Source organism: Mesoplodon bidens, assembly GCF_964165515.1.
Source record: "Mesoplodon bidens genome assembly, chromosome: 19".
NCBI lineage: Eukaryota > Metazoa > Chordata > Mammalia > Artiodactyla > Ziphiidae > Mesoplodon > Mesoplodon bidens.
The window spans coordinates 21,624,253-21,642,785 of record NC_138179.1 but is presented as its reverse complement, the minus strand read 5'-3'; the positions used below and the strand labels follow the sequence as shown (position 1 = coordinate 21,642,785).

Here is an 18,533-nt window from a genome sequence, read left to right as displayed (position 1 = left end):
AGAGTGGCCTGCCGCGACAGGGCAGTGGAGAGCGTGAAAGGCAAAAGTTGGCACCCGAAGAGTAATGATGTGGCTGCAAGGGCACCGTCATCGTTGGGCACCTTCTGCAGACGGGCGCATAATAATTACACCTCTGGAGACAGTGATGGAAACTGGGCCCCAATAGATGGAGAAAGGAGAGTGAAGATGAGGCTTCTTGTGGAGTGGAGAGGCAGAGGATACCTAGAGAGAGGTGTGGTGTAAAGAACCAGGAGTTTTCCTGAGTGGCAGAAGGATTCAGGGCCATCTGCCAATAGGCAGGATCATTGTCTCAGATTGCCGCTAGATGGTGGTGCTGTTCTGGAAGCATTCCAGTGGGACCCAGAACAAGTCTAGACAATGCCGGGCATTTCCCACCCCCACCCAACTCCCTCAAGAATTTGGGGCTGGATGGAGACTAAGAGCAAGATATTCTACTACCTCTTTAATATCCATGAATTCAAAGTCCTGGGGGTGGGGGTGGGGGTGGGGAGAGAAGGGAGGAAGGGAGAGTCATGAGCTGTCAAACCTGGGATTCCAGTCAAACCCAGAAGAGGCCTCTGTTCCTGACTGTTCCCTGTCCTTTGTCTAGTCAGCTCTTGGCTGTCTCCAAAATGAACCCACCCTGGTCTTCCAAGCTCAGAACCACCTTTTACAACACAATCACAGTTTCACAAGCCCCAGGAAGGTTCCATGTGGAGAGAGGCTAAGTTTCGCCCTTGCCCGGGGGATTATGACACTCAGGGTATCCCCCTGGTGTAAATGGAAGACACCTGAGAAAAAGGAGAAAAGAGATGCTCAGTGAAGCACGGCCATAAAGATACTCTGACGTTTCACCCTCCTCCAGCTCAACCTTGTTTCTGCCTCCTGTAAGGACCAAGGTATTCTGTCCTTCACTCCTCAGCTCTGCCTCTACACCCACGCTTCTTCCAACCCCCTGCTGTAGCCCCCCACCACCAGTGCCCCAGGTCAGAGATCCCCTGCTCTCCTCGCATCCACCCTCCACTGCTCAGCCACCTCTCAGGCTCTCACCTGCGCTGTAACAGCTATTGTAGGCCCAGTCGGGGTTGGAGGGCATGCTTCGTATACATCGGAATAGAGTCTCCTGCCTTCCCTGGCCCTCGCGGGATACCACCTGACCCATGGTGAAAGTCACATCATGAAACAAGACCTGGCAGGGAAGGGAGGAGATGAAGAAAACGGGATAGTGTGGCTCAGGTCTGGGCGGCCTCAGGAGCCCTGACAAGGGAGCCGAGGAATGAAGAAGGGCCCTCTAAGTTGGGTATGCATCGGAGTTGGGAACCCTCAGTGCTGGGGCATAAGGCTTTGGGAGAACAGGCCTCCAGGCCCTCCGGTGAGGCTCAGGGGGTGTTTGGGGTTACCTGGCTGTACAGCAGATAAATTCCCGCATCCCAGACTCGAATGGCGTATCCTTGGGCCTCCAGGCCTCTCCCACGCCAGAGAGCTGGCTGCCACATCACCTCTGTCACATCAGAGTCCTCTGGAGGCCAGGAGTGTGGCAGTCAGGATGTCTGTGCACACTCAGACACTTCGTCCTCTAACGTTCTCTTGGGCCCACGTGCCAGCCCCACAGTGCCTAGACTCTGCCTCTCCTCAAAAGCCATTATTGAAAATAGTGCTCACCCTTGGAGGTGATGTTAACGGGAACAAGATGAAGGACTGAGCGCTTCTCTGGGGAGAGAAGGAGGAAATCTCAGCGGCGCCCACCTGCCCCCGTTGCCCTGTTGTCAGCCCTCCACCCTCACCCCTGGCTCAGGGTCTCAGTCTCCAAATCCCCGTGCTGCTTGATCACCTCCCACCCCTGCTGCACCCCGGGGGCCTCACTCTTCTGTTTTTTGGTGAGCACTGCTCTCCTCCTCCGGGATCTCTCCCCATTCTCCCCGGCTTCCACGCCATCAGAGCTCTGCCCATGGAAAGAGGGTCAGGGTTAGGCTAAGATGCAAGGGTCCCAGGAAGCCTTTCCCCCAGGCCTCCCCCGCCCCGCGAATGCCTCACATCTCTCCTGCACCTTTCCCCAGCAACCTGAGTCTTGGTGCTGGCTGTCCTCCAGGATCTGTTAGGTACGAGAAGCATTAATCTTTAACAATTTCCTTTCCTGGAATGGTTGCTCCCTTGACCTCCAAACCTGGGACCCTCTCTTGCACCCACTGAAAACTTTGCAGACCAGGCGGCTGGAACCAAGAGGCCTGGAGACCACCCTGCCACCCATCCTTCTCTCCCAGACACCCTTCTCCCCTCACTCACCTGCTCCCGGGGGCTCAGCCACAGATACCCTTCCCCCTTCTCGGAGGGCCCTCCGGTCCTCTGCAGCCGGCTCACCTCTCTCCTTAAGGTCTGCAGCTCTGTTTGTTGGGTCAGCAGAACCATGGCACAAGCCACAGCCCCCAGAGCCGCCCCCCAACTCAACCAGAGGGCAACTGAGAGTGCCGGCTCTCGGACTGGGCCCCCCATGTCTCCCGGGGGCCCTTTGGGGGCTAGTAAAGAAGGAGATGAGGTCGGCATGAGCTGGGGACCCTGCCAACAGCTGTAGCCTCAGGAGTGGGGTAGCAAGGAGGTGACGGGGAGGGTCGGGGTGCAGGCAGTGGTGCAGAAGGGAAGAAGGGCGTTACGCAAGGGAGAAATAAAAAGGAACTTGAGAATAAAAAGGAGGGAGGCAGAAAGCAAGCTCGGGGCACTGTTGGTGCTCCTGGCACCCCGCTGCGGGGCCAGTGTTGTCCTGAGACCCCTCACCCTCCTCCAGCCTCAGGAGAATTTGGTGTCAGTCTCTCTAAGAAGGACAGGGCTGCCAGTGACACCCAGGAGGAGCGGCCAGAGCGCAGGAACCCCAGGGCGGCCCCAGAAGTGGGGGAGGGAAGGTTGGCTGGCTATGGGGCATGGTGCCAGGAGCTGGGATGGAGGGACGAGCTGGGCAGCATTGAGGGTCAAGGGGTGAGAGTGGAAGACCCTCTGGCCCGGGCACAGGCGAGATCTCTGGGGCAGTTTGCTGAGAGAGACCAAAGGTGGGAAAGAAGGGGAGGGCGTCAGCAGGGAGGAGAACCAGGGTCGCGGAAGCAAGAAACTGGCTGAGTTCTGGGGTTAAGGCCAGGCCGGGTGTGTTGGAATAAGGCCTGCACTACTCCCTGTGTGCTGAACTTGGCAGGCAGGACTTCCTGTTTCCCAAGAAAAGCTCTTACATAAGGCTCTGGACAAAGAGAGAAAGAGACAGCCCATGCACCCTGCCACTGTAGGATTCCTCCCTGGCCCCAAGGACGCAGGTGACCGTGTTCCCGGGCCCTGGCGTCCCGCTTCCTGCCCCTGAGCCCCCATGCTGGGCCTGCTCCCACCCCGCGTCCCAGCCAGGGCTTGTGCCAGCACCTGCTGAAGTCTCCGAGGCTGCCAGGAGGAAGGGCTGCTGTTCCTCCCAGCCCAGGGATTCCCCGCAGGAGGAAGCCCGCCTCCTATAGGTAAATGAGGCTGCTTCTGCTGGACCTTGGGCAGAGGATTGATTTTTTTTCCTGGCAGTTTGCCTTTCGACTCTCTGCTCATGCTTGGGGGTTAGAGGCATGTAGGTCCCCACTCCCAAGCCTGGACATCGCCCTGGAATCCCGGGCGTCCTGCCCCCCACCCCCCAATTCCCAGACCCCCTTCGCATGGCCCTCAGCTACCCCGAGGATGTCCCCTAAGGCCCAATAAAGAGAGCGACCATGACTTATTCTCTTTAATATCCACTTATCAACATTTTGTCACAATAATAATAAAAATAATATCTGTTTTAAAAATCCACAGGGAATTATCAGGGGAGGAATTATCATGTCTTGGTCTCTTACCCCTCACATTCGGGAACTCCTGGCCTAGTCCCAGTCTCTCTGGCATCCAGCCCCTCTCAGTGCCTGAGGAGGGGTATTCAGGACCCATCGTCACCCAGAGTACAGTAAACACTGTGTCCTGGGGGGCTGCGGCCAGGGTAGGGAGTCAGGAGATAAATGGGGGTTTGGGAGCTCGTGAGGTGGAGCTGGAGGTGCGGGGGAGCTGTCAGAGATGAGGGGACTATTTCTGTGGCATGGACATCTCTTGAGCGTGCCCTGGCAGCCTACAGAGGGAGAGGCAGATCTGGGGGAGGGGCCGCTCAGGGTGGGCAGAGGGGACTGGGGTGCTCAGAGAGCTGCCGTGGGGAGCCAGCGGCCTTGGCAAACCATCGGGAGACCAGGGCCCCCTCAGTGAACTTGGAAGAGTCCAAAGTAGGTGAGGAAGGGGGCAGCCTTGAGATGGGCCCAGGGGAGGGTGCGGATCCGCAGGGAGGACCCTGGCCGCAGGGGCAACAGCCCGGACACCTGGCAGAGACGGAGCTGGGGCCCGAGGGAACTGGCCGCTGTGGCCGAGAACTCCTCCAGGCAGCGCAGGGCCAGCGTGTCATCCACCAGCAGGTCCAGCTTCAGGTAGACAGCCTTCCCCTCATCAAAGTGCACCTGGGGGGTGGGGGAGGGGGGCGGGGGGCGGAGTCCAGGCCTCTGCTTGCCCTGGGCTCCTGTCCAGCCCAGACCCCAAGCTCCTCCTCCCCACCTTTAACTTGCCCCCGCCCCTTAAGCCCAGTCCTTCTCCCTCAGTTCCTGCTCTACCCGTGGAGCCAGGTGGGGCTTACCTGACAGTACAGGTAGTACAGCCCAGCCCGGGTGACCATAAATTGCCCGCTCTGGCGGTCATAGCGCAGTGGGTTGGAGCTGTTGATTTTGGCCTCTTCCCAGCCACTCACCGTCCCGTCCACACCTGAATGTGGATGTTCAGAGACAGGGGGAAATCCCTTTATAGAACTTTCTCACACTCCCCAGCCACTGAGTTTATAAACCTTTGGGCCTACCTTACCCAGAAGATATCTAGAGGGCCCAGGGCAAGGGAGGCTCCAGGGCCTAGGGAGCTGGGAGTGTAATAGGAAGTTCGGTGAAGAAACCCAACATATATGACCAGAAGCAAACAGGGCAAGTTGTCACCAGCCACTTCTGGGGAGAAGAGGAGGATTGAAGAAGCGTGGGGGCTTTTATAGTTTGTGTCTGTATTGTTTGCTCTTCTAGTTGGAGAATGTATCGATGCATTACTTGAATCATACGTTACTTGGATTATTAAAATTAAAAATAAGAGAAAAGGAAAATATGAAAAAAAAAGCTAAAAAGAGGGGAAAAAAGAAAAAAAAATTAAAAATAATAAAATGGTACCCAAATGTCCATCCATTGACGAATGGATAAGGAAAATTGTGTTAAGTCCATACGGTGAGATATGATTCAGCCATAAAAAGAAATGCAGTAATGGGACTTCCCTGGCAGTCCAGTGGTTAAGACTCTGCACTTCCACTTCAGGGGTTGTGGGTTCGATCCTTGGCTGGGGAACTAAGATCCCACAAGCCACGTGCTGGGGCCAAGGGGGGGGGGCGGAAAAAAGAAATGGAATACTAATACACACTACAATATGAAGGAACCTTGAAAACATTCTGCTAAGTGAAAGAAGCCAGTCAGAAAGGATCACGTATTATATGATTTCTATGAAATGTCCAAGTAAGCAAATATATAGAGATAGAAAGTAGATTCGTGGTTGCTTAGAGCTGGGGGGATCACGAAAATAGGGTGGTGGGTAAAGGGTATAGGGTTTCTTTTCGAGGTAATGAAAACTCTCTAAAATTACCGTAGTGATGATCTCACAACTCTGTGAATATACTAAAAACTTAATTGTACACTTTAAACAGACGAATTATATAGAATGTGAATTATATCTCAATAAAGCTGTTACCAAAAACAAAAAAAAGTCTAGAGTGAGGGTAATTGCAAATTGTAAAGAAGATAAATAATCAAATGACAGAGCAGCGTCTCAAGTGGCTTCCCAGGTCCTCTATGGGCTGCCCCTGTTTACCTCTCGCATCTAATCTCACACATTCCTCCAAGTCACAAGACTCTAGCCACTCCAGCCCACTTTCTGTTCCTGCTGCGCACCAAGCTCATTGTTTCCACAGGGCTTTTACTGCTCTTCCCTCCCCACAGGATTCCTCCCCTGCCTGGCCCCTTCTGTCAGACTGGTCTCTCTGAGAGACCTCCCCAGTCCTCCCAGCCTGAAATTGCTCGTCTCCGATAATCTCTCCTCCACCCACCCCGTTTCTCTCACAGCAGTCACCAAGGAGGGAAATCATTTTATTTCCTTCTGTGATAGTTTGGGGTCTGACTCCCCCAGGGGGCAGAGGTATTGGTCTTGTTACTGCACCCCAGACCCTGGAGCTGGGCCTGCCCTGAGTGGGCACCAAGCACACGCTGATGGGAAGATAGAGGGAAGGAGGCGGCCATGGCAACAGCTCTCTCATTTGGGTCCATGGGCCACTCTCCAGGGCTTCACTGGCTTCATCTCAGTAGCCTGGCCAGCTTCCTTCCCCAGCAGCCCCACCCTCTGCCTGCCCCAGAGCGCTGTCCTTGTTGCTTTCTCAAGGAGAACATAATGCTCGCAGGGCATTTTCATCCCCACCTAGGGGTTCCCTTGGCCTTTATTTTGCAGACTCCAACCTGAGTCTCCAGCCCTGCCCTTTCCTGCCCCTCCTGACACTGCTACCTGCCTGCCATCAGAATAGCCCCTGGCACCTCAAACTCACCTAGATGAAAACTGAGCCTGGTCCTCCCCCATCCCAAACTTGCTTGACTGTCTGCATTCCACACTGGGTTCCTGGTTCTACCTCTTAACCAGGCACCCAAGCCACTCTTTCCTTTACCAGTTTCATTCACTGATCACCAGTTTCCAGCAATTCTGCACCTAAATAGCGCTGTCTCCCTCCCTGGTCTGGCCCCTGCCACTTCTCACTGGGACTCTTCCCAGCCTGCTTCCTCTTTGGACTCCCTGTTTCCAGTCTTGCCTGGTCCAGTTTACTCGCTACGCGACACAGAGCCACAGAGTGACGTTTCTAAAATGCAGATGCGAGCCTGTCTCTCTTGTTTTGACCTCAGGATAACTTCCAGATTCCATTTGTGACCTGGCTCCATATTCTTCTCTGGCCTCACCCCATGTTGCTCTTCTAGTTCTGTCTCCTCAGCCACATCGAGCTGCTCCGGTCCCCCAGGCTCATCATACTCTTGGCAGACTTGGGGCTTTTGCACAAGTGGCCCCTGCCCCCTGTGCATCTCACACTCACACTTCAAGGCCCACACCTTCCTGGGGAAGGAGTCCCGTACTCCATTGTAAAGTGGTCTTCCTCTGTGCCACCATGAGCCTCTGGCTACTTTCTTTACTGTTCTTGTCGTATCACATTGTAATTTACAAATTTATATGCTTGTCTCTTCTCCTGGACAGCAATTCCTTGTAAATAGGTCTGGGTATTATTCACTGTGGGCACCTAGCCGGGTCCTTACAAACAGTGGGATCTCAGGGCGTGTGTGTTGAGTCAACGAATGAATGAATGTCTGGGTAACCGCTGAAATAAATGGTCCATAGAAGGGAGGAAGGTCGTCGGCCTGGGGCAGGAAGAGTAGGGGGAGAGAAGGAGAGAGGGCATTCCTGGCTAGGGAACCAGTTTGAGCTGGTTGTGGCTAAGGGCATGGTGTGTCTGGGACCGTGGTGTCACTCAGTTTCACAGTCACAACTCATTCCTTACTGCATGGCAGTCGTCTTTCTTTCCCCCACTACACTTGCTTTAGCACCATCTCTCCTGCCCCTGTCTCCCTCGTTCTCCAGAGGACCTAGAAGTCATCAGGTAAGGGCTCCCCCACGTCCTGCCACCGAAACCACAAACCAACCTGTTCTAATGGTTGCCATTGAGCCTCTTATGGTGATGGCATGATGTGTCCCTCTCTTCCTTCTGGAACCCACCCCCTCCCACCTTCTTGATGTTGCCCTGCAGGTTCCCCCACCCACGCACCAGCAGTTGCCTTTCATACAATGTCTGGAACACAAGCACACACTAGCTGGGTTCAAATCCTGGCTCCACCTCTTAGAATCATCATGACCCGGACAAGTTACATCACCTCTATCTGTAAAATGGAGATGATTGGATTATCTTCCTTTCAGGACTGTTTGGAGGATTAGATGAGATTAAACACTGAATAAGTATTAGCTAAGACTCATGCAGTATTGTTTATCACTAAAAGGACCAAACTTTTCCTTGATTCACATCCTCCTCTACCTCCTGGCCCATTTCTCTGCTCCTGTCACAGAGAAACTTCTGGAAAGGGTTGTCACTGTCTCCGATTCCTAGTTCCCATTTTCTCTTAACCTAATCCGTGCTGGCTTCCATCCTAACCACACCACTGACACCGCCCTTGTCAAGGTCACCAGTTGACTTTTAATGTTACCAAACCCAGCGGTCATTTGTCTGTTCTCATCTCATGTGACTGGTCATCTGCATTCAACACAGCCACATCCTCCTTCTTAAAACTGTGTCCCCTCCGAGACTCCAGGACACCACCCTCCCTGGGTTTCTTCCCCTCCCTCTGGCTGCTTCTCAGTCTCTGCTGGGTTCTCCTCCTCTGCTTCACTTGTAAAGGTCCAAGAACCTCAGGGCTTCGCTTATGGAGCCCGTCTTTCCCCTGGGTATCTCATCCAGACCTATAGCTTTAAATACCCCCATCTGGTGATGACTCCTGACCCTACACATCCTGCCCAGGATGTGTACTCTACCGTGTGCAGCCATCTATTTGTGAAACTCACTTGTTTATTATTATGTAGCCACTTAGTTATTATTAGATCTCAAATTCGATTATTAATTTACACACCTCGCAACCTATTTCCTCCCTGGTTAACCCCCATTTTAATAAATGGCACCATTATTCTCAAAGATGCCCAAGTTAAAAATCTAGAAGTCATTTCTGATTCCCCCCTCTCCCTTATCCTTCTCATCCCCACAGCAAACCCTATCTTCAAGCCACACACTGAATCCATCTACGTCTCTCCATCTCTGCTGCCAGACACCTAGACTAAGCCACTCTCATGTCTTGCCTCCTGACCTCTCACATGGAAGAGCATTCCAGGTGAGAGAACAGGATGTGCAAAGTCCAGACGAGGCACGCTGATGGGGAGGGGGTGTCAGCCCAGCAAGTGTGGAGAAGGCATAAAGGTGTGCCAGGAAAAGAGGTTGAGAGCAGACCAGGGAGAGGCTGCAATCCAAGCAGAAAAGCAACAGGATAATGGAAGGCGGGCTTCAGGGGGGGCTTAGCTTAGCAACACAGGTGGGACAGAGTAGGCGCGGGGAAAGTCTAGAATAGGGAAGGGACTGGAGAATGAGTTTGAGGTTCCGAGGTCATGGCGCTGAGGTGGGGAGTGGGGTAGGGATGGAAAAGAAGAGCAGAGACTGGAAACATTTGGAGAAAACTGATCAGAGCAAGAAGACTCTTGGAATATGGAGGGCAAAGAAGAGGAAAAAAAAAATCAAAGATGTTTCTTGGAGACAAGCGAGGGCTAAAGGAGAAGCTGGGCTGGTGGTTTGGTCGGGGGAATCTGCCTGTGCTCTGGGAGGGGAAGGGGCCTCCCCCAGGGTCCTATGTCTGAGTCACGGAGAAAGTTCAGGTTCGGGAGCCTAGAGAAGCGAGCCCTAAGCACTTTCCTGAACTGGCTTCTGGGGTTCTGAGGCTGAAGGCGGGGATGAGGGTGGGAAGTCAAGGTTTTGGGGGGGCCCTTGTCTAGAAGGTCAGTGCTATGGAGGTCAGGGAAGAGCTCAGAGGTGGGGATGGGGTCTCACCCGCCTGCGCTCCGTCCTGTCCCGGTTGTGGGTGAACTGTAAGACACAGGAAAGGGTTGGTGAGCCCTGCCCTGCCCCTCTGCCACCCCTTCTCCCTGGGCATGGTGGCTCAAGGTCACCCACCTTCATAGTGGGCTGCAATCGCTCTGCGCGCCCGTGGTTTCCGGCCTTTAGGTGCTGAGAATCAAAGAAAGACAGATGGGCAAAGCAGTCCCCTCGTCTAGAGGGGCCAGGAGCTGCTCTCTCAGCCCCATCCCCCTCAAAACTCTGGCATCCTTATTCTCGTCTAGACTCCTGGCCTCAGAACCTCAGGCCTTATCTTCCTCCATAGGTAGAGCCGCTGCTAATTTATCATCCAAACTGGGATGCTTCTGAGAGCAATAGGGGTGTAATTAATCATCGCTCTGAGCCAACAGGTGTAAGCCAGGACAGCGCCCCGCAAACCTGGATACGTGGTCGCACGGTCACCCCAGTCATCAGTCTCTTTGCTTCTTGGGGTTCAGGCCTCTGACTCCCCCACCTCATCTTCAGCAGGACCCCAGGGGTTCTCCTAATTCCTGGCCATCCCGCTTTCACGTCTGGGGTAGGGTCTGAAGTGAGAAGCAGGTCTATGCCATGGAAGGAGCTTCAGAGGGAGTGTCAGAATTCTAGGTTCGAGTTTCCATGACTCTGAACCCCCTCCCTCTACTCGCAGGGCCTCAGTTTCTCTATCCGTAAATGAGGATAATGGGTTTTGCTCTGCCTGCTTCACGGGGCTGTTATGATGAACAAAAGCAATAACGAGTCCAGAAGCCACCACAGACCAGCCGCTATTATTATTCCTGAGGTTGGGATAAAGGGCTGCTCACCACTCCTGCGAGGCCGAACCAGTTTCAGGAAAGGCAGGGTATCCTGGCGCTCCTCTGTCTGGGGATTCAGGTCCTAGGGACATTAAGGGCAGGGCTAAACCAGGATCTTGCCAGGGACTCCCAGAGACATAAACTGAGACCGACGGGGGCCGTCACGAGAGGCCCCAGCCAGCAAGAGGCACAGAAGTCTTAGGGAGGGATCAAGCCTCTCAGCCAAGAGTGGCCAGGGCCATGAGGAGGCAAGTTCCAGGGTCAGGCCGCAGCCCTCGCCCCTCTTCCCACAACCAGCCACATCCCCCTATTCTGCTCCGCCCAACCAGCCATTGGTACATTGCACACACGCCCACACCCAGTCAGCATGCACAGTGGGTACACGCACCACACACACAGCCAGCATCCCTCTCCCACGCAGACTCCCACACGCTCCCACTTCCACCACGGCCACTAAACACTTCATACTCGGCTGACACAAGCGCAGCACAAACCTCTCACACACAGTTGTCACCCTCTCTCTCACGTACCCATGCCCCACGGCGCGGCTGGTGCACACCCCCCCGCACACGGCTGGCACAACCAGGGCACATCCTGCATCCTCACCCGGCACACACTTCCCATGCCCAGCAGCCCGAGGCCAGCACCCACCCCCACTCACCAGCGGGTCGGGGTCCTCCTCTGCCACCAGCTCCCCCTGGGAAGGCTCCTGCTGGGAAGGAGGCAGCGTCACCCTGTCCTTCTCCACCTGACATCTCACCCTCCACCCATCTTCCTGGCCCCCTGCCCTCGGCCCACCCGGCCCCATCAGCTGCTCAGCAGAGTCCGCTCCTGATCTGCCCAGGGAGGGGTGTGCAGGCGGGCCTCACCTGGGCAGACAGCGATGCCCGGCTCCCCAGGCTGACCACGGCCAGCAGGAGGCCAAGGCAGGCCAGCGCCAGGCCCAGGCCCAGCACGAGCGGGACCAGCAGGGCGGTGCCCGGCTCCCCCCGGCGCCCCCTCCGCCTCTGGCTCCGACGGGCGGCCATGGGGGCGGGGGGCTGTGCCTGCCTCACCGCCCCCCCATCCCGGGACCCGAGGGATCGGGGGAGGGGGAGCCGGCGGGCGGATCGGGCTGGAGAGAGGGAGGGGCCAGGGAAACGGGGCGGGAGGTGGGGGGGGGGTGATGAGGACAGGAAGCCGGACACTGTGTGTGTGTGAGATTAAACTCCGAGCCCGGCCGAGAGCAGTGCACGGAGCGGGGCGCGCGCCGCTCCGCGTGCAGACCACAGAGCGAGTCCCTGCCGGGGGGCACGCACCGCCCGGGCGTGGAAAAGCGGGGCAGTGTTTGTGTGAGTGTGCAGTGGGCGAGATGGGGTGTGCGGCTGAGCGCCCTCCACGCGGCCAGCCGGCGGGAGAGAGGGAGCGAGGACTGAAAGGAGCAGAAACTCCACTCGGGCTGTGTACGGGTGGCCAGGGCGACAGCACTGCAGCTCCTGCAGGTCTAGTCCTGCCCAAGCGAGACTGCTAATTTAGGCCGCCAGACCAAGGTAACTAGGCAATCCCTCAGTCAACACGGTCAGAGGCCACGGCGCATTTGGATTTTAGCAGCGGCACGAAAGACAATTCTTTCCTGCAAGGGACGGAAAGAGCCTGAGGGCATCCATTAGCGCGGGTTGGGTTTTCACTTCTTTTAGCAAATCAATTGGTAGTTGATTTAAAGCCTGGGGTCAAGCAGCTGGGGAGAGCAAGCTTCTAGACCTGTGTGCCAGAAACATCGCCCCCCCAACCCCGCCAAGTGTGTTCCCCAAATGCACTTCTCTAGAAACACAGAAGCCACTTAAACAAATAATAGGGCTAACCTGAGCTCAACTGGAGCTACAAGAACTCTTTAAATTTAACGTGGCGCTAAGCCACGTTGCAAAACCAAAACGTAATACCTAACCTAATTGCAGTTACAGCCTCTCCCAGGAGTTGAGTTTTCAACCAATCAGTCTGGAATTTCCTGATCCACTCTAGTGAGGTAGTCTCCAAAAGACTTCCTGGCCCCAAAGGCAAGGGGACCTTGCCTGAAACAATCCTTTCTTTTCTTTTGCTAATAAATGCCTTGTCCCTATAAAAGATCCATTTGGTTCAACTCCTCAGAGGCCTTTCTGCATGTTAAATGAGATGCTGCCCGATTCGTGAATGTTGAATAAAGCCAACTAGACCTTCAAATTTACTCAGTTGAATTTCATAAAAGCTGGACCCTTTTTGTCATGAATACACTTTTGTAAACGGTAAGACCCTCCAAAGTTCATTTAAACTATGCAGTGTTCACCTCTGCATATTTGCAAAGAAAAGTACTGTATTAGAAAAAAATTCTGTTGCAAAAGTCATAGTTAAACAACAAGGTAAAGCAGTGGTTCTGAACAAGGTAAGGATGTGGAGACCCTTCTTCCTTCCCCCTCTGCCCAGTCCTGCCCACTCCCCCGCTGCCCTCCTGACTTGGTTTCTTTTCCGTTATGGAACCTTTCTGAACCACCTTCCTGCTTCAGGGTCTCAACACCAGTTATTCCCCTTACTTGGAACGCTCAGACCACCCTCACCCCTGGTTCAAGTCACTTCAAAGAGAGTTTTCTAGATCATTTTTTAAAATTAGGTTCCCAACTTCCCCCGTTCTCTATTCTTTATTTCCTTCTTAGTTATTTTGTAATGATCTGTTTGTAATTTGTAATGATCTGTTTGGCTACTTATCTCTCCAACTACATTGTAAAATACAAATTACATATTTCCTGGTTTATCTGCTTATCGTCTATCTCTAGAATGTAAACTCTATGAGGACATCAGTCACTACTGTGCTCCCAGCACCTTGTCAAATGCTGGCTCCCCAGATATCACGAGAGCAACCTCGTGATATCTATTTTTTTTTTGCGTGGTACGCGGGCCTCTCACTGTTGTGGCCTCTCCCATTGCAGAGCACAGGCTCCGGACGTGCAGGCTCAGCAGCCATGGCTCACGGGCCCAGCCGCTCCGCGGCACGTGGGATCTTCCCAAACCCATGTCCCCTGCATAGGCAGGAGGACTCTCAACCACTGCACCACCAGGGAAGCCCTGATGATATCTTTTTGACAAGATAAAGATATCTCTTTATTGACAAGATAAAGCCAGGTTTATTGCTTACCCCTTGACAGTCTGACAACACTTCACAGGGAGATGAGTAAGGCCATGACATTTATTGAGACTCTGAAATCTCATTTAAAGGGAGAGAGTCTTTCCATGATGGGGTAGGAGCGGGGGTTGATTAGGGTTGGGGAAGGGTCATGGCGTGATAGTTTAGAATGAACACAGAATAATGAGGATTTTGAGGTGAGGGGTTCAAACAGTCTTAGGGTGCAAACTGTCAGCAATAAATAAGCAATAAAGTTAATTTGCAACATTCATCTTTCCGGGCAAGTCTCTTGGAAAAATGTTATGCCAATGAAGGCAGTGGAATAGTCATGTTAATATCAATGTTAAGGGACTTCCCTGGTAGCGCACTGGTTAAGAATCCACCTGCCAATGCAGGGGACATGGGTTCGAGTCCTGGCCCAGGGAGATCCCACATGCCACGGAGCAACTAAGCCCGTGCACCACAACTACTAAGCCTGTGCTCTAGAGCCCGTGAGCCACAACTACTGAAGCCTGCACACCTAGAACCCGTGCTCCGCAACAAGAGAAGTGATCTCAATGAGAAGCCCGAGCACCACAACGAAGAATAGCCCCCGCTCGCTGCAACTAGAGAAAGCCCATGCGCAGCAACGAAGACCCAACGCAGCCAAAAAAAAAAAAAATCAGTGTTGGGACTTTCCTGGTGGCGCAGTGGTTAAGAATCTGCCTGACAATGCAGGGGACACGGGTTCGAGCCCTAGTCTGGGAAGATCCCACATGCCACGGAGCAACTAAGCCCGTGCACCACAACTACTGAGCCTGCGCTCTAGAGCCCGCGAGACACAACTACTAAGCCCATGTGCTACAGCTACTGAAGCCCGTGTGCCTGGAGCCCATGCTCTGCAACAAAGAGAAGCCATCGCAATGAGAAGCCCGCTCGCCACAACTAGAGAAAGCCTGCGTGCAGCAACAAAGACGCAACGCAGCCAAAAATAAATAATACAAAAAAAAATTTTTTTTAATCAATGTTAAGCTGAATGAGTATCCCTGGTTTCAGTTCTCAACCTACATAATAGATGCTTAATAAACATTTGTTGGTTGATTGAACTGAAAGCCCCAAGGGGACAGGGACGACATATGTCTTCTTCTCTGTTTATACTTGGTGACTAGCGAAGAATCAGGCAAACAGGGAGCACTCAATAAATATTTAATGAATGAAGGAATGGACAGATCTTTATTGGGGATTCTAGTGGTTCACATTTAATACAGGGAGAAGGAAGAAGCCCAGGAGGCTTTGGTGGAAAGCCCAGAAGGAATTCTGGTCATTTTCAGGATTTATATCACTTAATGACACTGATTTAAATTTAATTTTACTTCAAACTTGTGACTTTCCTTTTTCCCTTGAAGCAAGGTTTTCTCTGTCATTATTCTGTGCTTAATAGGTGTGATTAGGGTTTTCTGGGTGCATACAAATGAGATGAAGAAAGGGATGACAGAGTGAAAAGGGATTATCTGAGGTTATTGGGCAAGAGTTGGAAAAAGTCAAGGAAAGAATAGCAAGATGCAAATTGGTACCAGACACCATTGTCTGAGCCAAGGTGAGGAACTGAAGAAAATCTGAGGAATTTGTGTGCACTCCTGAGGGTGGCTGGCTCTTCCCACCAGGCCTCGAGCTGAGGAAGGTCTTGGTTTTGTCAGCCACGGGGATCTGTTCCTGCACAAGCCCCCTTCCTTCAGGTGACCAGAGAGACCTCCAGCTGGAAAAGCCTGACCCACATAAAGGCAATGCTTGTGTTTTCTTGAAGTAATTCGGTTTCCTTCCTCAGTTTACCCACTCTCTCCTCAGCTCTGAGGTCAGAGCCCTGAGATGAACATGCGAGCCTTGTGTTTAGAGATGACCCTGATATTCATTAAATAGTTCTTTGATTTTCACTGAGCTTGATGAGTGAGCCATTACCATGGGCCTCTGTCAGTCTGGGTATTGGACGTGTGGAACAATTAGGAAATAAAACAGGATTTCTGATCCCAGGTCAGGCATACTCCTCATCACCAATCTCCCCTCAGATCCCACTGAAATCAAAGTAGACAGTTATCAAAAGGAAAGAGAGCCAAGATGGAGGGGGTGTCCAGCCAAGGCTGGCTGCTTAGGCTGCCAAGGAGAAGCCACGTTCTTGGCCAACAGGCAAAGGAAAGTGGGAGAAGGGGGACTGAAAACCCAGAATTGATTGAAGGCCTGGAAGACAGGCCACCAGCATCAGTTATAACTCTACTTCCCTTCCTCACCAGAAGGCATTTTCCCTCAGACAAAATGTCAGACATCTTGTCTCCAAAGAAATGAAATCAATTGTCTGAGGGAAGTTAATGCTTCTGGTATGAATGTTGGAGGTTCAGAATAAGTGTTTCTCATTCTAGCATTTGGGGTGGCCCACTGCCTGACAGTTGACCATCAACCTTCCCTACCCCAGTTGAAGGCTTTCAGTTGATATGTCCTATCTTGATGCACAAAGAATTTCTAGGCCAAAGTTCCACCAGGGAAAAACCTAGAGGAGAAAGAGTATAATTTATATACCAGCAGAGGAAATCCAGGATACCTAGGTAGTTCTTTATTAAATATTACCAAGGATCTACATGCATATGGGAGAACCAGTAGCATGCAAAGAAAGACCAAAATAAACAAACAAAAAAACTGACACTGGAGAAAACAGAGATAATTCATAGTACAAAGAGAACTATCTAATATACTTGGAGATTCAAGAAGACAAAACATCCATAAAGCAAGAACAGGATGTTGTGTGAGAGAGGAACAATCAGAGAACAAAAATTATTTTGCAGAGACTAAAAATGTGGTTGCAAAAATAAATGTTGAATAGAAGGATTACAACATAGAGTTAAGAAAAAAAATCTCTAAAAATATAGAATAAAAAGAGGAAAAATGGAGGACTTCCCTGGTGGCGCAGTGGTTGAGAATCCACCTGCCAATGCAGGAGACATGGGTTTGAGCCCTGGTCTGGGAAGATCCCGCGTGTCTTGGAGCACCTAAGCCCGTGTACCACAACTACTGAGCCTGTAAGCCACAACTACTGATGCCGTGTGCCACAACTACTGAAGCCCATGCACCTAGAGCCCGTGCTCTGCAACTAAGAGAAGCCATTGCAATGAGAAGCCCACGCACCGCAATGAAGAGTAGCCTCTGCTCGCCGCAACTAGAGAAAGCCCGCACATAGCAACAAAGACCCAACGCAGCCAAAAATATAAATAAATAAATTTATTTTAAAAATGAGGAAAAATGGAATCAGGGAGAAAAGATAGCAAACACAGAGGACCAATCCAGAAGGATCATACAGTTATTAGGAACCCCAGAAAATAATAATGAATAAATTGGAGGGAAGGAAACTCTCTTAGAAAAAAATAAGAGATAATTTCCAGAAAAAGTCATGTCTTCATTCTGAAAGGGTTTATTGTATGCTCAAGATGACGAATGAAAAATTATCCATATCTAGATACTTCCTCATGAAATTTCAGAACGTCAGGAATAAAGGGAAGATGTTAAAAGTTTCTAAAGAGAAAAACTATTCCTCTCCAAAGGAACAAGAATCAAAATGGCTACAGACTTTGCGTCAATACCACTGAATCCTAGAAGACTGAATGGAGACATGCCTGCACAATTTTGAGAGAAAAGAATTTCTACCTAGAATTCTATATCTGGTCAAACAGATAAAGACTTGTTCTGACACACAAAGTTGGCTTCCACACACACTTTTGTAGAAAATTGAGGATGTATTCCAGAAAATGTGGTAGCAAACCAGAAAGAAGACAAAATAATATACAGGAAACAGTGGATCTAAGCCCAAAGATCAGGGAATGAAGGATGATGACTTAGGGAGTAATGGGTTCTAACTGGAGGAGGAAGCAAAAATGTGGCTTGAGTTGTATAAATGGTATGAACAATAACTCGGGGAAAAAAAGACATGCTATAGGTAAGGAGTACAAGAAGAAAGAAAAGCCATCAGAATCTCTAGGAAAATTCCAAAACTGAAGAAGAAATTCTTGATTTAAATAATAGGCAAGGGACTTCCCTTGTGGTGCAGTGGGTAAGACTTCACACTCCCAATGCAGGGGGCCCAGGTTCGATCCCTGGTTGGGGAACTAGATCCCACATGCATGCTGCAACGAAGAGTCCGTATGCCCCAGCTAAGAAGTCTGTGGGCCAACTGAGAAGTCCGCATGGCACAAGTAAAATAAAAGATCCACATGCCGCAAGGAAGATCCCGCGTGCTGCAACTAAGACCCGGCACAGCCAAAATAAATAATAGTTTAAATGATAGGCAAGTTATAATATGACATGATGGTATTTAATTGACATAGTATTAATCAATGACCTTAAAGCTTGAAACATTATCCTGGGTTGTGGGATTGAGTGCAATGAATAGAAAGTGTAATCCTGGGACTTCCCTGGTGGTCCAATGGTTAAGACCCCGTGCTTCTACTGCAGGGGGCACGGGGTTCCAGCCTACTGTTTGAGTGTGACCAGTATTCACAAGGCCCTCATAATGTCAATACTGTTCATTGGATCTTAACCTTTGGAGTCAACATAGAAAAATCAAGAAGACTTGTTGTGGCTGCAGGAACAATTGTACATGCCCCAAATCTTGACTTTGTACAATAAATGTGAAACTGAGAGAAGTTTGCATGTGGAAGTGAGGAGAGAAAGAGGAGTTACAAGCTGGCATCTCTTGCTAGAGACGCTGAGGAAAGTAGATGGAACCAAAATAATTAATATAAAAACCAAAAAAATAATATAAATAGTCATTATTGGGAAGAAGAGAGGGAGAGGGAGGGTAAATGAGTTAAACGCCTCATGTTTTATATTGGAAACT

At 51.4% G+C, this 18,533-nt stretch overlaps 2 protein-coding genes across 6 annotated transcripts; both read right to left on the bottom strand.

Moving 5' to 3' along the window:
* Positions 1–446: 446 nt before the first annotated feature.
* TNFSF13 (TNF superfamily member 13) lies at positions 447–3,969 on the bottom strand. 3 transcript variants are annotated; one of them, XM_081220447.1, is made up of 8 exons: positions 3,846–3,969; positions 2,284–3,022; positions 2,048–2,092; positions 1,864–1,942; positions 1,663–1,710; positions 1,401–1,519; positions 1,051–1,189; positions 447–791 (listed from the first exon to the last, which is right to left on the bottom strand). In XM_081220447.1, the coding sequence occupies exons 2-8, from the start codon at positions 2,539–2,541 to the stop codon at positions 682–684; spliced, it is 798 nt and encodes a 265-aa protein (XP_081076573.1). In that variant the 5' UTR covers positions 2,542–3,022; positions 3,846–3,969; the 3' UTR covers positions 447–681. The 3 variants fall into 3 exon arrangements, with proteins under 3 accessions (XP_081076573.1, XP_081076571.1, XP_081076572.1); XM_081220445.1 differs by lacking the exon at positions 2,048–2,092; XM_081220446.1 differs by lacking the exons at positions 2,048–2,092; positions 3,846–3,969 and having other exon boundaries at positions 2,284–2,513.
* Positions 3,724–11,693, bottom strand: LOC308607961 (tumor necrosis factor ligand superfamily member 12). 3 transcript variants are annotated; one of them, XM_081220450.1, is made up of 8 exons: positions 11,418–11,693; positions 11,210–11,260; positions 10,558–10,630; positions 9,833–9,886; positions 9,710–9,745; positions 4,658–4,782; positions 4,350–4,484; positions 3,724–3,908 (listed from the first exon to the last, which is right to left on the bottom strand). In XM_081220450.1, exons 1-8 carry the CDS (start codon positions 11,574–11,576, stop codon positions 3,870–3,872), a joined length of 672 nt encoding a protein of 223 aa, XP_081076576.1. In that variant the 5' UTR covers positions 11,577–11,693; the 3' UTR covers positions 3,724–3,869. The 3 variants fall into 3 exon arrangements, with proteins under 3 accessions (XP_081076576.1, XP_081076574.1, XP_081076575.1); XM_081220448.1 differs by having other exon boundaries at positions 3,724–4,484; XM_081220449.1 differs by having other exon boundaries at positions 3,724–4,484; positions 11,210–11,257; positions 11,418–11,692.
* Positions 11,694–18,533: the final 6,840 nt, after the last annotated feature.

Excerpts from the sequence above, each read along its gene's own strand:
- LOC308607961 (XM_081220448.1), bottom strand. The coding sequence starts at position 11,576 with ATGGCCGCCCGTCGGAGCCAGAGGCGGAGGGGGCGCCGGGGGGAGCCG. Across the intron at positions 10,631-11,209 it reads AGGAGGACCCCGACCCGCTG|GACCTGAATCCCCAGACAGA; the intron begins GTGAGTGGGGGT and ends TAATGTCCCTAG. Across the intron at positions 4,783-9,709 it reads ACAGGACGGAGCGCAGGCGG|GTGTGGACGGGACGGTGAGT; the intron begins GTGAGACCCCAT and ends ATCCACATTCAG.
- TNFSF13 (XM_081220447.1), bottom strand. The coding sequence starts at position 2,541 with ATGCCGACCTCATCTCCTTCTTTACTAGCCCCCAAAGGGCCCCCGGGA. Across the intron at positions 1,520-1,662 it reads CGTTAACATCACCTCCAAGG|AGGACTCTGATGTGACAGAG; the intron begins GTGAGCACTATT and ends CCTGGCCTCCAG. Across the intron at positions 792-1,050 it reads CAATAGCTGTTACAGCGCAG|GTGTCTTCCATTTACACCAG; the intron begins GTGAGAGCCTGA and ends CCTTTTTCTCAG.